Source organism: Myripristis murdjan, chromosome 16 (genome assembly GCF_902150065.1).
Source record: "Myripristis murdjan chromosome 16, fMyrMur1.1, whole genome shotgun sequence".
Lineage (NCBI taxonomy): Eukaryota > Metazoa > Chordata > Actinopteri > Holocentriformes > Holocentridae > Myripristis > Myripristis murdjan.
Genome location: NC_043995.1, coordinates 19,322,635 through 19,337,907, shown reverse-complemented (window position 1 = coordinate 19,337,907; position 15,273 = coordinate 19,322,635). Strand labels below are relative to the sequence as shown.

Below are 15,273 nucleotides of genomic sequence, written 5' to 3'. Positions count from 1 at the left end.
GGAGCAGTGGAGCTGCTGGAACTCTCCTGTTTGTGAATAGCTGGAGTCTGTACAGTAGGGGGCTGATTCAGGGATTATTAGAGCCCAGGGAGAGACAGGGGGAGGCTGCAAAACACAGATAGCCAGAGAATAGAGGGGAACAGTGTACAGCAAAGGTAAACAAGGCCCTTAATCAATCAGACTATGTTTGAAAGCAGGGAAGAGTAGAGAAAAAGCAGGATGTGAAAGGATGGAGCCTGCAGTTTGTATAGGAGGTTATAAGTAGGGGAGCTGACTGTGTCAGGTTTGCGGAGTAGACCTCAACTGTTACACGGGCCTAGCCCAATCCTGATTGTCGTTCCCGGGTTCCTTTCCTCACTTGTCCCATTTCTTGTTCTGCTGCTGCTTGCCATCCTGCTTGCCTCCGCCAGATTACTCCTTTTCCTCTGTGAAGCCATGCACCCCCAGCGTCCTCTTCCCCAGGCCATGCCCTCCTCTCTGGGGCAGAATCTGCGTGACATGGCCCTGGGCCTGGGACGAGGCAAGAACTTCCTGGGAGGAAACATCGCTTATGGTTTTATCCAGTCTGTGAAGGAATGCCTTTACTTCCTCCTCTGCTGCTGGTGCATCAAAGAAATCCTGGACTGAGAGACTGAGAGCAAGAGTAGATCAAATGATCACAGATAAATTTTTCCATGTTCCTCCATTAGCTTCTAGTGTAATTCCTACCCACGGTTGTTCCAGCTTTTATTTCATCAGACATGGAATATTTGATCAGCATTGCTGGCAAAGCATTGGCAAGTATGATTCCTCTCTTCCGTGACAAACTTATTGCACATAGTAAGCTATAACTTTATAATAATTAGCAATGTAACAATTTTTGATTCCTAAAGGCAAAAGTACATTTTTGCAAAGCTACAATTTCAGTGAGTAACAAGTTTATTATGTGATGAATTTATGGATTAACTCAAATTATTATCTCTTTCAGTTTTTCAGTGCCTCTAAGACGCTCTTCTTGGGTTCTCAGGAAACAAACATGGAGTCCTAAATGTTGTACTTTCAGATGCCGTAGAAGTTCATTGTGGGACTGGTTCAATTCAACCCAGTTGATGTGAGATCTTCAGGGATATGACAACCCTGATTGTGATGTTGACTTGAGAAGACAAACTGGTGTGATGAAGAATAAAAGAACAAGTGAATGGAAATGTTTCAGCTTTATGTCTGAATTCTTTTCCCATTTGATTTAATTAGAGCTTAGTGTTATTGGATTACACTTTAGGCTATAGAAACTCTGACCATGTTTAGTTTAGCTGTAGTTTAAGCTGTGGTAATCTTGCAGAAAATGGTGTGCACTACAAAATGTCCCCAGCCTGAAGATGGAGAGGTGCATTCAAACCATTTTCAAGTCCTCAGGTGGAGTTGGATGTATTCGCATGCTGAGCTATAATCCCTCAGCAATGTTTCAAGTGGAAAGAAACTTAATTTCAGCTGAATTGATCTGAGGCAAAAATTGATCGTCTAGATGCAACCACTGAAATGGAGAGAAGGGGACACCAGCTCTTGTGTCATGCATGTGCAGTGATAGCTTTCACGTGCCTTTCTTGGCATTTAAACCTATAGTCTACTTTCCTATATTTAATTACAAAAAATACACCCAATTTTGCAGTGAAAGCTTGTCATCTGTCTATACTGTAGTCCACTGGATAAAATATCTAAGATTTACATTGTCTGAGCTCTACATACTGTTATCCAAAAATATCTACTACACAGCCTGGACTTCATCTGATATTCCGTAAGCCTGCAGCAGATCAGCATACATGTCTGTGAGTCACGGTGTCACTTACTGACTTTAACAACACAACGTATATGAGACAGCCCCTCAACATACTCACTCTCACCTGCTTGTGCCAATCAATTTGGAAGCGCTCCAGTGGGGCTGGCGTGACGTCGCACTGCCATTGGCCGAGATGTGGCCGAGGGGCGGGACAACCGTAAACGTTGCCTGTCGTTGGACGAGGAGCACGAGGATCATGCAAGTTAGGAGGTACGTTTCAAGTTGTCCTGAAGTTGGATGGAAAGACGCAGAACAGACTGCTGGAAAGTGTCACCGTACAGACTGTGGGGTTTAAAGAAAAGCGACGGAACAAGGTAAGATTGACGTGCACTTGGCGGCACAATCATGTTTAATACAAAGTAGCAACTACTGCTTTGTTACATGAGTTGTTATATAGTCGCAACTACTCCGTCTGACTCCCTCTTTTCCTGGTTTCTCGAGTTACTGTTGTAACTTTTTCACCTGAAATGGGAAGCAAATAGGTTTACCGTAAAAAAAAAAAAAAAAATCCTGAAAAGTTGACGTGTTTTGCTGTTAATGTGGTTAACTTACTCGTGCTTCAGAGGTAATTCGTATTCTCGTGCTTAAAGCTTCTCAGCACATTGACGGTTCCTGTCAGAGGCTTCACACCCCTTCACACAAAACAGACTGCACACAAATAATATTTGCCAACTGCCTTTGCCGATGATGCCGTGAACTGCTTTGAGTAATGTGTTGTTTACAGGAAAACGTTCAACAGCTAAGAGCATAACACTTCCCTCCGAATGGCCTGTACTCTGGGTTACTGCCTGACCATTTTTGGAAATTTTTCTCTGCCGTGGCCAAGATAAGAAAGATTAGGCTTTCACTCTCAACCCTATAACCTATTTAATGGTGAACAGTATAGAAAGCATGCGCCCATCATTTGCCTAATGTAATTTAGACTAATGGCAGAAACTATTATTGGCTGCTAACATTAGTTCAAAGACTGAGCGTCCAATGTATTGAGATAGTCTGGGAGGACACCAATCATTTAACTTGTTTAACCTAAACTCAGGCATGAAATGCGCAAGCTACCTCACTCAGCCTACCAAAACTACAGCGTCAGAAGATAAGTTTAAGTGATTCCTCGCTAAAGAAAAAAAAAACCTCCTAAAATTATTCTTTCTCTCAGCTGAAAGTCGCTTTTTTACGGTGCAATTGCAAAAACCTCCGTTTAAAACTGTCGTTAGAGTACATTGCTGCCTCTGCTGTGCTCCCCAAGGCCATATTCTGCATGCTCTCTTCCTCTCTCCAGTCAATCTCATCGTTGCTAAATTTAGCCAGTATCTATTTAAGCCATTCTGCTATATGCTCCACAATGCTCCTCGGGCCCCAGGCTACATTCAGTAGACATCTCTTGGGAGGCACTCGATTAGAAGACCTAATTTGCCAAGCTGGAAGAGAATTGAATTTGGGGAGCAAAGTGTGTCGTTACACATAGAAAAGTGGTGTTAAAGTTAAGTGGTTAGTTTGTTCTGCGTCCACAGAAGAGAGTCAGACAGCACACAATAAATATGTATATTTGTCGTGTCATTATCTACCTTGTGAAAGACAAGGCTTTATAAAGTGCTAAGAGCTTGCACTTTGCAGGTATCTTTCCGCATAGTATAGTAAGTGAAGCGTTTTTTCTCTGTGCATGTATAAGAGCATCCATTGGTCAATCACTTAAAGCGTGTTTCCGCTCCAGTGATGCCAGTCTAAATGGAGTCTTCTTGGCCAAGTAGATTACCATAGAAGTAGAGTAAATAGGATAAAATGATCCTGCCAGTTGTAGTTAAGCTGAAAAACTTGTTATTCCCAAGCAATGTGCATTTTGTATTGTGTGCATATTTAATATAGGTGGTTTGTAGGCACTCATTAAGCAGTCATTAATAGTAGCTTTGGGATGTACAGGCCATTCTGCAGCTTGTATCTCTAGAACGGCGCCAGCCTTAGTTACCCACGTCTCTGCAAAAGAATCCCCCCCGCTAGTCAAAAGCCAGGGTGACCAAAAGGCCCACAACACCCTCTAACTACTAATGAAGAACTGAATGCTCCCTGAGACTGAGACTTCCTGCACACACAGAGTAATGTGTTAACAACACATTACAGTAGATCTTTTATCAGCAGGATGATTGAGGCTAAGCAGAACAGGCATGTATGCAAATCCTGTGCATGTGTAAACAGAGGATGTAAATTTCTTTAGGCTGCAGAATAGACAGCGTCACTCTAACAGCGAACCAGTGGCAGACCTTTACACAATACAGGGCTCACTACAATTGCCCGCCTCTTCCTTGGTAAATGAGTGGTGCATGTACCAAAAACGAGCTCTATCCACTCTACCATAATAAGGATCTTTGATTTAGTTAGTTGGAAAGTCACTGTGGCAATGGCGGTTTCCTGTGTATGTTTTGTATAATATATCCATTTATACTTTGGATGGATTTTGATCATGTTGGCTATTTTGGAAATATTTTTATGATTGATTTTATGATCAGTATATCAGCACTGATGCAGGTCTTGCCAGAGTAGGCCCTCTATAAGAGTGTATTATTTATTTATTTGTTCATTCAGGTTTTTACTCAGTCTATGCATGTGTGCTATTTTCCAACAACTTATTTATTTATTCATTAATTCTGGATTGCATTGCTGGATTCATTCCTATTCTTAATTGTGCTAGCATATGATGATTTGTGTAGGTTGGTAGTAGGTTAGTTGCTCTTCTGGGTGTGTCACTGTCACTGTCTGTGGCCAACACTCATGAGGTAAGGGCTCATGTACAGTATATGGTTTGAATCTCTTTCAAACCATATATATATGATGAAAATCTAAAGACTGAAAGATTATGTTTTCATGGTAATGAAGGCAATTTCACATAAAAAAAAAACTACTTTTCTCCATGTTTGAAAAGTCAGACAGCAGGCTTTGATCCAGACAGGTATTTCATATAGGATCTTATCTATAGAAAGAGGAGGATTTCATAGCACCTTCATCAGTTGCATCACCTTGCCAGGGACACTCACATGAATATACATTATACTGACTGTTCTCACCATTGTTCTTGTGTTGCAGGAATTGGGCTGAGACACTAGGGGGCGATGTCGGGAGGCAGCGGTGCCAACAACAGCTGGACCATCCTCACTTCCGAGGTATCAAGTCATTCTTTATGCATGTGTCCAACTGTCTTTATTAGGGAGGGGATGTCACTGACTCCAAACAGCACAAGAATATGTACTGCCCTTATACTGGAACCAAAAGAAAAAAGCATTGTTGTTAAAAATGACAACTCCTTGTCCCAGCTGATTATCTTTTGGGTCACCTGAATAGGAAGTAGGTTTCTGACATAAGACTTGAAAATTAGTTGAAATTCATGCTACTCTATTTTTCTTCTCCTCTTTTTTTCTTATGTAAATCTCATTTGACCAGGCATGTTGGCTTAAAAAGTCTCACTTTAAGCAATGGCCTGAGGCACCACGTGGCCAGATAGGCCTACCGGAATAGTATTATATTTGTGTGCTTGTCTGTATGTGCATGTGACTGCTGTCTGTTTGTCTCAGGAGTCTGCTGCTGAAACCCTGCGGCCTCTGACAGAGCACCACGAAGAAAGCAATACATCAACAGCAGAGCATACAGGTGTTTATGCACACTAATACACACAATGAAATTCACAGCATCTTGAATGCGCTAAATGATTGTCGATTTTCATCCTGTGCCTGTGTCTGATGAGCCAGGCAGTGGGGCAGAGAGCCAGCCTGCAGAGGTTGCCATGTCTGCAGTGAAGGACCACCAGGTCAGACACTAATACATCATTTTCTGCTATATAGTAGCACTATTTGTTTTTATGGTTTTGTTAAATTCTCCATTTAGATGTTTCATATCAAATCACATCATTCTGCAGTCTAGAAGTGCAGTTAATATACTCAAATTAACTATAGCAACACTTAAGAAGATGTTGCTGTATTAGTTTTCATTTACTCAACGAGAGCACAAAAATAAGGATTGCTGGTTAGGAGCTGAACACAGTCTTACCAGATTTGCTTTGTTGCTGCAGTTCTGCTACAGTGGAGGCCAAGAATATAATTTAAGCTGCCAACATTTCTATGGTTGCAGTCCTGCTTAACTGTTTTGCTTGTTTGTTTTGTCTGTTTTTGGCAGGCCTCAGTTTGTTTGTCCCATGTAATATGTAACATGTATTTACAGGGGGCTAGTCATTTTTGCAAATAAAAGCCCTCCTTAGGTTTATCAAGACCCTTCCATCTCCCATCCCTCAGGAATTATTTTGTGACTGCTCACAGTGCCTCCCCAATGTAATACCCCAAGGAATTTTAATGACCTGCTTTCTGTCTCCAGGTATCGGAAGACAAAACAGCAGAGCATAGTGGGGACACTAGCAGTGGTCCATCCGATCACTCCATGCTCACACCTGCACCTGCCGGCAACGTCACCTTTCCCTCTACTTTAGATGTCTCCGCCCACTCTGTCCCTGGTAGTGATGGACTCAGCCAATCAGAGGGCCTGCCTGAGGATCCAGCACCACATAGCCCTGACCCTGATTCCTTTTCTGATTCCTACACCCACTTGAGCCCCTCCCCTGATGAGCCGCCAGCCTCACTGCTGTCCACAGAGACCCTGGGAGGGCTGGAGCTCACAGAGGAAGAGGAGAGGCATGCACAGGAAGAAATGCTGTATCCGACAAATGAGGAGGGGCTAGAACAGGAAGGGGAGGAGTCAGAGCTGTCTCAGCGGGCAGCTGACTTAGGGAAGCAAGCAGGTAAGACAGCAAGAATCCAAAACATGTGACTTTGGTCTGGTGATTGTCTGTTTAGCCTATTTAACCTTAATAAGAACCATAAAAGAGATTCGGACATTAAACTTTAAATACTTTACCATAGGTTGGGGGCTTAAATCAAATTCTGTGGAACTGAAGTCCAGTATATTTTACATACAGGACAAGCTTGTTCTGGCCAGAGCACAGTTACGTTACGTTATGTTAATTGCAGCATCAGTCTTACTGTCTGTATGGCTGGTAATGATCTTGGTGTGTGTATGGCAAAGGTCATGAGACTGCGGGTCTATAATTTATATCTTGTCTGCGATTTTTATCACACCAGGAGAGTGCATGCATAATTTTGTATGGTTTGTGGGTGTGGGAGTTTGTGTGTATTTCCCAGGACTAAGCTCTGTACTGTATGTTTGTGTTTTAAGTTTACTTGGTGGACCAGCTGGTTATGGACTTGTTCAGTATCTGGGCCAGGAGGTTGTCTGGAGAGGCTGTGGTCGGTATGAGGAAGGGAGCATGAAGTGACAGAGAAACTCTTTAGTTGCATGACACCCTGCAGCATAAATTGGCTTCAGAGGGACTGACATTTCTCTAAAGTGTTTCTTTTTTTTTCCAGTGTGGTGTTTTTGGTCTACAGCTCTATGCCTCGCTTCAGCATTGAAATGGTCTTCTTTTGCTCTATTGTGCATAACATTCCCATTTAGTTTTTTATTTTCACACTAAAATCCAGTGTAACTAGGTTCTTAAGAGTGCCTGTTTAGAGTACCATTTCACCTGAATGGTAAAAATTGATGAGAGTAGTTTGGACTCTTTAATATGTCTTATAAAGATTGTTGTTTCCAGATGCTAGCCGTTCCAAAAATGATGCACTTGAGAGCTAAATCGTTTTGCAGACTTCCGAGACCGGGTATTTAATCCTTACTTACATAGATTGGTGTAAATTACAGTGTGCCAATTGAGCAAATTAACCAGATGTGCCGCAGCAGAAACATTAAGAGACGAGTCTCACCTCCCATGAGGAGTTTGGTCTCTTAGTGCAGCATTAGACCAAAGTTAGCCACAGCAGCTGTGCTATCTAACACAAGCAGTGAAAGTGTAAGAATTTGTGCTCTAATAAAGTGCCGTACCTTTTTTTGAATAATAAATGCGTCAAAAAATTAAATGTATGCATATCTCAAAAGTGTGTGAGTCACTGTTTCTCTCAACTTTGCCTTCATGATATCCATAAAACAGATTCCACTTCTAAAATACAAAAAGCAACTGTTAAAATAGACTTGTTGTTGCAGTTGTTCAAGCTCTCGCCTTCTCCTGCTCCAGACTCTCCTGTGGATTCAGAGGTGGGACAGGACAGAACTGAGAAGGAGGGAGAGGAGGGAGAGCCAGAGGTGAGGAGGAGGAGGTCTCTCTTGGCAGCTCTGGAACGGATAGGAAGGAGGGAGGAGGAAGAGGAAGGAGAGGAAGAATTTCAGCCTCCACAAAGGGAGGAAGACAGTGGGTTTTCTGTGAACAAGTGCATCCTGGGGGCTGTTATTCTGTTGGGCCTCGGGACCATCTTCTTCTCAGGTAGGCATCACCATGTGTGCTCTTAAGAAGACAGATTTCTTTCTTTCTTTCTTTCTTTCTTTCTTTCTTTCTTTCTTTCTTTCTTTTGTTATTTTAAGGTACCTTAGTTGAAAGGGCACTCTGAAAATGAGGTGTGTTATACCTACAGGTGTCTTCATGGACCTGGATGAGGGTAGGGTGTGTGTGTGTGTGTGTGTGTGTGTGTGTGTGTGTGTGTGCGGGTGGGGGGAACTGGTGTGACTGTGCTTGTGAAAATATGCATGTTTTTTGAGTCTCTGCATGCATCTGTCACTTGTTTGTATCCTCCCCAGTATGCACTGAATGCTTTTACACTCAGTGTGTGTGTGTGTGTGTTTGAGAGAGGGAGAGAGGCACAGGGAGAGTGAGAGAAACGCAGTGATTCTTCTTAATATTATTGCTGTTGTCAGGTGAAATCTCCAAAATTTCACCTTTTCAAGAACTCAGAAAAACAGCCTATTTTTTAGCTTGATGAACACACTTTTTTTATTTTGTCAAGTGCGTTTTAATTTTTTTTATAAGCCCACAGGCCCAAAGACTTTATCAGCTGCTAGATTCTAGCAGCTGATATGGTGCATAGTCCTCTAGCAGCTAGAGCATTTTAATTATTCTTTCAGGTTTCATGTTAAACTTCACCAATACTGAAGCTACAAGGTATTCACCAACAATTTTTTACCTAAACTTTCATTTTTGGAGTAATATATACTGCATGCCATCTATGTGTTCATTTAAAAAATACACATTTTTGGAATAAAAGGGCTTTGAGTGTTGCTTGCTGTGATGCATTTCTGCTCATTTCACTTCGATATTTATGTGCATCTTTTTTGTTTTTATTTGGCAGTAATATGCATTGCAGTGTCATGCTTTTTGCTCATGTTCTTTGACAAGTGAATTATGCACATGGAAGTAAAAGTTTGCATAATCTCTTGCAGAGAGTGATTATGGTGGAAGGGAGGTCAGAGATGCAGAAGTGCCTGTAAAACAGGTCAGTGTCAAGTCAGGTCCTCATTTCACTTTCTCCTCCCAATTTCTCTTCCCTCTACTCTAAATTTTATTGTTAATATTAGTTAATAAAATACATTGTGTGGATGCTGTTACCCACTTTAAAGTGCAAAGAAAACAACCACAAAAATCTTGAGCATGATGATCCTAGTATGCATTGATATGGTTGTCATAGGCTGAAACGGATATCTGCCCACCTGCTGATACTGATATGGATTTGTGTGAGAAATGTAATACAAATGCAGGTGCAAAACATGTTAAGCTTTTCAGACAGACATGTCTTCAGATAATCATTTTTAAACAAAAGACTATGTTAGTTTTACAGTGTTATTAACCAAGAAAAAAGGTTTTCTCAATCATCCATCATTGACAGTAGCGATAATGGTGGGTCGATACGATATTGCTGTAGAAAGCTGATTTCAGTTGATAGCATGGCAGCCGCAGTGTTGGTGCCTTTGACTACACACTGAGCTGCAGGGATCCTCACTGTTTCCTGTCTCATCATCATACAATCTTAGCTCAGCTTAGCTCAGCCCTCAAATATCCTGTCTGGCAATGATAAACTTGATAAGGCAGTCTTGCTATTGTGTTGTGGTGTGTGTGTGTGTGTGTGTGTGTGTTCACAGGAATGGTTTAATACGGAGGTTCCCCCACCCCCAGCAGATGCTGACAATACAGAGCTTCTGAATAAGTTAGCCAAAGGAAACCAGCAGATTGCCGTGCTGCAAGCACAACTCCAGGTATGACTCCATTTTGTGTGTGTGTGTGTGTGTGTGCGTGTGCGTGTCTGTCTGTCTCTGTGTGTATAGACAGACAGATACATGAGCATGTACTTAAACACGTGTCACTGAGTGTGTGCTATTCTCACAGGATCTTAGTTTGTCTTTTTTTTGCTCTTATTTTAATCAGGCACAAAAAGATGAGCTAAAAGTAGCCAAGGGACAGGCAGCGGAGGGAGCAAAGGAGCGGCTGCGGAGGGAGGAGTTGGAGAAGGAAAACGGTAGGCTGAAGAAAGAGATGGCGTCTGTCCCTGTCCTTCAAAAAGAGAACGAGAGGATGAAGAGAGAGCTGGAGTCTGTCTCGGCCCTTCAGAAAGAACTAGAAACACTGAGAGCCACTGTGACTGAACTAAAACTCCCCACAGGTACAAAGTGACAGAGGGAGGTAGGGAGGGAGACATGGAGGAGGGAAAATGGTGCAAGAAAAGAGGAGGTGTAGAAAGATCATAAAGATAATAGTTGGTAGAAGGAGAGCTAGGAGAATTGCAGAGGTTTCTTCCTTTTTTCCTCTTCCTTTAATTCCCTCTTTAATGTTTACCTCCCATTTCTGTTCTTTTACTGACTCTGCCTCTATTCTCTCATCAGCCAATGAAGCAGCTCCAGAAACTGTGCATCCTACTGCAGCACCCCCACCTGGCCAGGCAAAGGATAGCAGGCCGGCCCCAGCTGAAACCACAGCGGCACAGCACAAGAAACCACAGAAGGAAGAGAAAGTGGAAAAGAAGAAAGAGTGGAAGAAGGAGAAATATGACATGGGTGACAAGGAGTGGAAGGAGAGAGTGAAATCTGAGTGGAAAGGAGACAAAAAGGAGCGCAAAGAGGGAAGTAAAATGGAACGGAAGGAGAAGGAGTGGAAAAAGGGGGAACATGAGCAGGTAAAATATGACCAGGGGAAAGGCAAGGAAGGTAAGAAATGGAGGCAAAGTGAAGATAAAAAAGAATGGAAGGAGAGAGGAGACTGGAAGAAAGACAAGGCTAGCAGAGGGGATGAAGGAAAGCCATGGAAGGATAGGGAAGGTAAGAAAGAATTTAAGGAAAAGGGTGAGAGAAAAGAATGGAAGGAGGACAAAGATTGGAAAAAAGGAAAGCATGTGAAATTGAATGATGGAAAACAGTGGAGAGGTAAGGAGGAGAAAAAGGAGTGGAAGGGAAGAAATGACCATGGAGAGAGGCACAAAGACAAGGAGCAGTGGAGGGGAGGGAACAACCATGGAGAGTGGCATAAAAGCAAGGAGCATTTGAAGGAAGGGAAAGACCATGGAGAGTGGCATAAAGGCAAGGAGGATTGGAGCGGAAAGAAAGAATGGAGGAAAGGGAAGGATGCCTACAAGGAAAGTGACAATGAACGGAAAGGGAAATGGGAGAAGAAAGACTGGAAGGAGAAAGGAGAGAAAAATGAATGGAAGCGAGACATTGACCGGAAGAGTAAAAATGGCAAAGATCAGGGTAAAGAGTGGAAGGAGAAGGACGAGAGGAAACAGTGGGTAAAGAGAGAGTGGTCCAAAGATGGAAACTGGAAAGAGGAAAGGAATGGCGGAGACTGGAAAAAGGATAGAGGAAACAAGCACAAAGGTGAGCGCAAATATAGCCAACAAGAGAATCACCACAACCACCATAAAGAGCATGTGTGGCAGGGCCCGGGAGACAGGAAGCCATCACATGTGCATCACCAACCCTCGCTGGAGGAGCCGGACTATTGGGTCCACCAGAGGGACAGGCTGCAGCACAACCCGAGACCGACAGACAGCTGTGACTCAGTGGAGATGTGCGCCCAGGCTGAGGGCTTGCTCCCTGTCCCCTTACCTGAGTTCGAGGCCATCCTCCAAAGTTACCTGGCCAAGGCAGAGGAGGCAGGAGTGGAGGCTTCAAAGAGCGAAGAGCTCAGTAAGCTCGCCACAGAGTTCTTCAGGAATGGAGTCTTTGTTCATGACCAGATGAGCTTCAGAGATTTTGTGGAGGATGTGGGTGACATTTTGGAAGATATGGTAGAGGGAGATGAGGATGAGGGAGATGAGGATTCTGCCATAGAGGAAGAAATGGAGGGGTTTGAAAGAGAGGTCATGGATAAATTTGCAGTGCCAGGGGCTGGAGAAAGGGAAGAGAGAAAGAAAGGGGAGTGGAGGAAGGAGAGTGCAAGAGGACGTGGCTGATGGGAATTAAATAATGGATGGATTTGTCATCAAAAGAAAGAATAGGAGACAAGTAATGATGGATGAGTGGGGCTATTCATGAGTGGGGACACTTCATATTGGACCACACTTGCTTGCAAATATATATGTATCATCCTTTTTATCTCTTTTAAAAAAGGATGGCCTATGTCTTTCTGTTTGTTCTCTCCACAACCTGATAGAGACACTCAGCTCAAATTTTTATTTCACTGTGCTCATTGTTTTATATTTTACCTGCACAGATACATGCACGTTTATATACATTGATACACAAAGCACTGTCATCAACATGTAAATGATGATTTCGTGAGAAGTTGATGGGGAGCAGAGAGAGGATGATGAGAGGGTAGAGAGACCAGGGAAGGACAACACATCCTCATAGCCTTCATGGTTTCTCTTCTAATGTCCAGTCTCAAACTCAGCAACTTTTCATTCATGACTGAGTACCTGCAGCTGATGGTGAAAATATTACCGCACATGACAGACATTTCTGCAGGCAGGGTTACTCCGTCTCCCTTACATATTTACCTAGTGGGAGGTCAAATGTGTTAGTTTGAGTTGGATGTTATTTTGCTTTGATTCTCTATTTGAGAAAAGGCACTGTACAGTCTTACTTTTCATGCTCAAACAGCACTGTGCACTGGAGGAGTCCCCCTTTTCACTGCCAAGACCTGTACCTTTGTCAACTTTCTGTTATTTATCCCTAACTCTTAATTTCAGACAGATGATGCTGAAATTACTAAAGAATAGTTTTAATGAAGGGTGGAGTAATCCTGGGCTACTTTAAAGGGTTAGTGAATGTGTTGTGTGAAAGTAGAAAGTTCTGCATTGATTTCCTTTTGAATGTTTGTACATATTGCACTAAACACATTTGTTAAACAACTATGCTGAATAAATATATAGTTAACTTATTGAGGTCAGCATCACAGATATAGAAAGGTCTCTTTGGGCACAAAAATATTACCTTGTTCGTTATGCATCAGACATTTCAGGTACAGATGTTTGTGCACTAAAAAGTCTTTAATTTGTATTATAAATGCAGCATTTGTTGATGCAAATCATTTTGTTTATGGTACGTACTTCTTAAAGCAAACATTTGTCTGTTCCCTGTTTACATGCTAACTTGAAAAAAGTTGGTGATTTAAGAGTCTATAGCCATTTAGATATTTTTCAGGGGGTATTGATGCAAAATCGCATAATATATGGGCTTCATGGCAGCATAGAGAACTTTGTACATTAGGATGTTCATATTTGACCATAAGATTGTGATAAAAGCAGTATAATAAATTTAGCATATCCCTGTAGTTAAAAATGTTGTATTTTGTCTTCTTGTCACTCACCTGCAAGCCTTCAACATTAGCTGGTGTATACTGTTTATTATGTGTTTTACAGACCTGGTGAGATCTTACGTTATACTGAATATTAATGATAATGGTATGGCTGTTTGAAGAATAGTCTTAACAGTTTTTCTGTTGACTTGGAAATTCAGTGGAATCTGTAAAGGAAGATAGGCTAAAATGCTGACAGTTAAATAAACCAGGTCCAACTCATAAATAAACTTGATTCTGTCCAGAGTCAAGGAAAATAAAATGGTTGCAAGAATTTATTATATATTATAAATAATGTGTGAGTGTGCTGCTGCTCCTGTCTGTGTAGTGTGTGTGTTGACAATTCTCCAGACAATTTTTCGGCGTATGACAGTGTTCAGAAGGACATTGGAGACACCATTCACTGTCACCACATGCCTGGCCGGGGAATCTATGCAAATTTAAAGTGGGCTGAGTTTTCAGTAACAACATTTAAATCAGTGAATAAAAATAGTGTATGCCTAAAAAGTGTAGTCATAGCTATCCTTTTTCCTTACATTCACATTTCTGCTTTTCCAAACACTTGGGTTAACTTAAAATGAAATTTTCTTTTATTCTTGTAAATTGATTCTTAGATGTTTCAGAATCAGTTGAAACTTTTGGTTTCAAGTGTTTCCTGACCCTCAGATGTTGTGAATCCATCACTCTGACCCATTACTGCCTCAGGCACTATTCTCTCACCTCCCCTTATTGGTGATGCTACGCTTGGATGGAGGATTGGCTGGGAACATTATGAGGTCTGGTGTCTCTGGCCTGGCCCTAGGACTGTGTGGGAAGGATATGACAATATAGGTCAGGATGGATAGCTTTGAAAAGCTGACTTAAGAAGTTATTGTGACTTGAAATCAGAATTAGCAAGAATGAGAGCCCTATACATTTAGTATTTTCTATTTAGTATTTTGAAGTATTACAACTCCATTTGTCTTACATTCTAAACAGTTTTGTACCCTAAGATGTTTTCACTAGGGGTCTATTGTGGCATTCTTGCTTGTCCAATATGCCATTTTGTAAAACATTGGCAATTTAATAATATACATTTGAAGTTAGTCCTATCCTATCCTTTTAAACCAAGGGTTGGATCAGATGTCTGGCTCACTGAGGTCATTTTCAGGAGCTATAATCTGGATCTGCAGGGAAACCCAGTCCAGAGTCTGATTCTGTTTGTGGTCCAGATCCTGTCCAGGTTAAGTCCGAGTCTCCTGGACACAAACTGGATCAGCTGTGTGAGAGAGTCTGCTGTACAAAGGTCCATGTCAGAAACATGCCAAAAGAGTTATGTTCTCAGTGATGTGTAAAACTCCTCCTAAATATTGAAAATAAATTTTAATATGTACTAAAGGTACATAGGTTTACCACATAAGTACAAGTAAAATGCAGTTTATTCTTTATTAATGACGTTTGCTTTTGATGATAACTCACTAGTTACCAGGTCTAGTCCCTGCAGCATCAGCACTGTGTGTTGCTAACAAAGAATCAGCTTCCTCTCGACAAAGGAGCTCCTTTGCATGACTGACTTTGACTTCTCTCTCTGCATCAGCCACGTTTGTCCTCCTCTGTTCCTCCCTGAAGTACTGCTTCCTCTGCTGGCCCTTCCTTGCTCTCTTTTTCTGTGTGTGTGGCTAAGTCAAGTGACATCTGGGCTGGAAGTGGTGGAGGAAGAGGAGGAGAGGGGGGAGAGGAGGAAGGAGACAAGGGGCTCTGATGTTTTGTGTCACTCAGTAGTTGTGATGAGGCCCCGGTGCAGGGAGAGGTGGTCCCAAGGCTGGAGGTGGAGGGAGAGCCA

At 42.2% G+C, this 15,273-nt stretch overlaps 2 protein-coding genes across 5 annotated transcripts; both read left to right on the top strand.

Moving 5' to 3' along the window:
* Positions 1–215: 215 nt before the first annotated feature.
* Positions 216–765, top strand: lenep (lens epithelial protein). Its single transcript, XM_030071571.1, has one exon. The coding sequence runs from the start codon at positions 436–438 to the stop codon at positions 625–627; it is 192 nt and encodes a 63-aa protein (XP_029927431.1). The 5' UTR covers positions 216–435; the 3' UTR covers positions 628–765.
* Positions 766–1,994: 1,229 nt separating this feature from the next.
* Positions 1,995–13,907, top strand: pbxip1b (pre-B-cell leukemia homeobox interacting protein 1b). Of its 4 annotated transcripts, none has more exons than XM_030071565.1 (11): positions 1,995–2,127; positions 4,878–4,962; positions 5,371–5,446; positions 5,545–5,603; positions 6,164–6,584; positions 7,911–8,156; positions 8,305–8,328; positions 9,107–9,159; positions 9,803–9,916; positions 10,086–10,320; positions 10,541–13,907. In XM_030071565.1, the coding sequence occupies exons 2-11, from the start codon at positions 4,912–4,914 to the stop codon at positions 12,103–12,105; spliced, it is 2,844 nt and encodes a 947-aa protein (XP_029927425.1). In that variant the 5' UTR covers positions 1,995–2,127; positions 4,878–4,911; the 3' UTR covers positions 12,106–13,907. The 4 variants fall into 4 exon arrangements, with proteins under 4 accessions (XP_029927425.1, XP_029927427.1, XP_029927424.1 ...); XM_030071567.1 differs by having other exon boundaries at positions 2,003–2,127; positions 4,886–4,962; positions 10,086–10,176; XM_030071564.1 differs by having other exon boundaries at positions 2,003–2,127; positions 4,886–4,962.
* Positions 13,908–15,273: the final 1,366 nt, after the last annotated feature.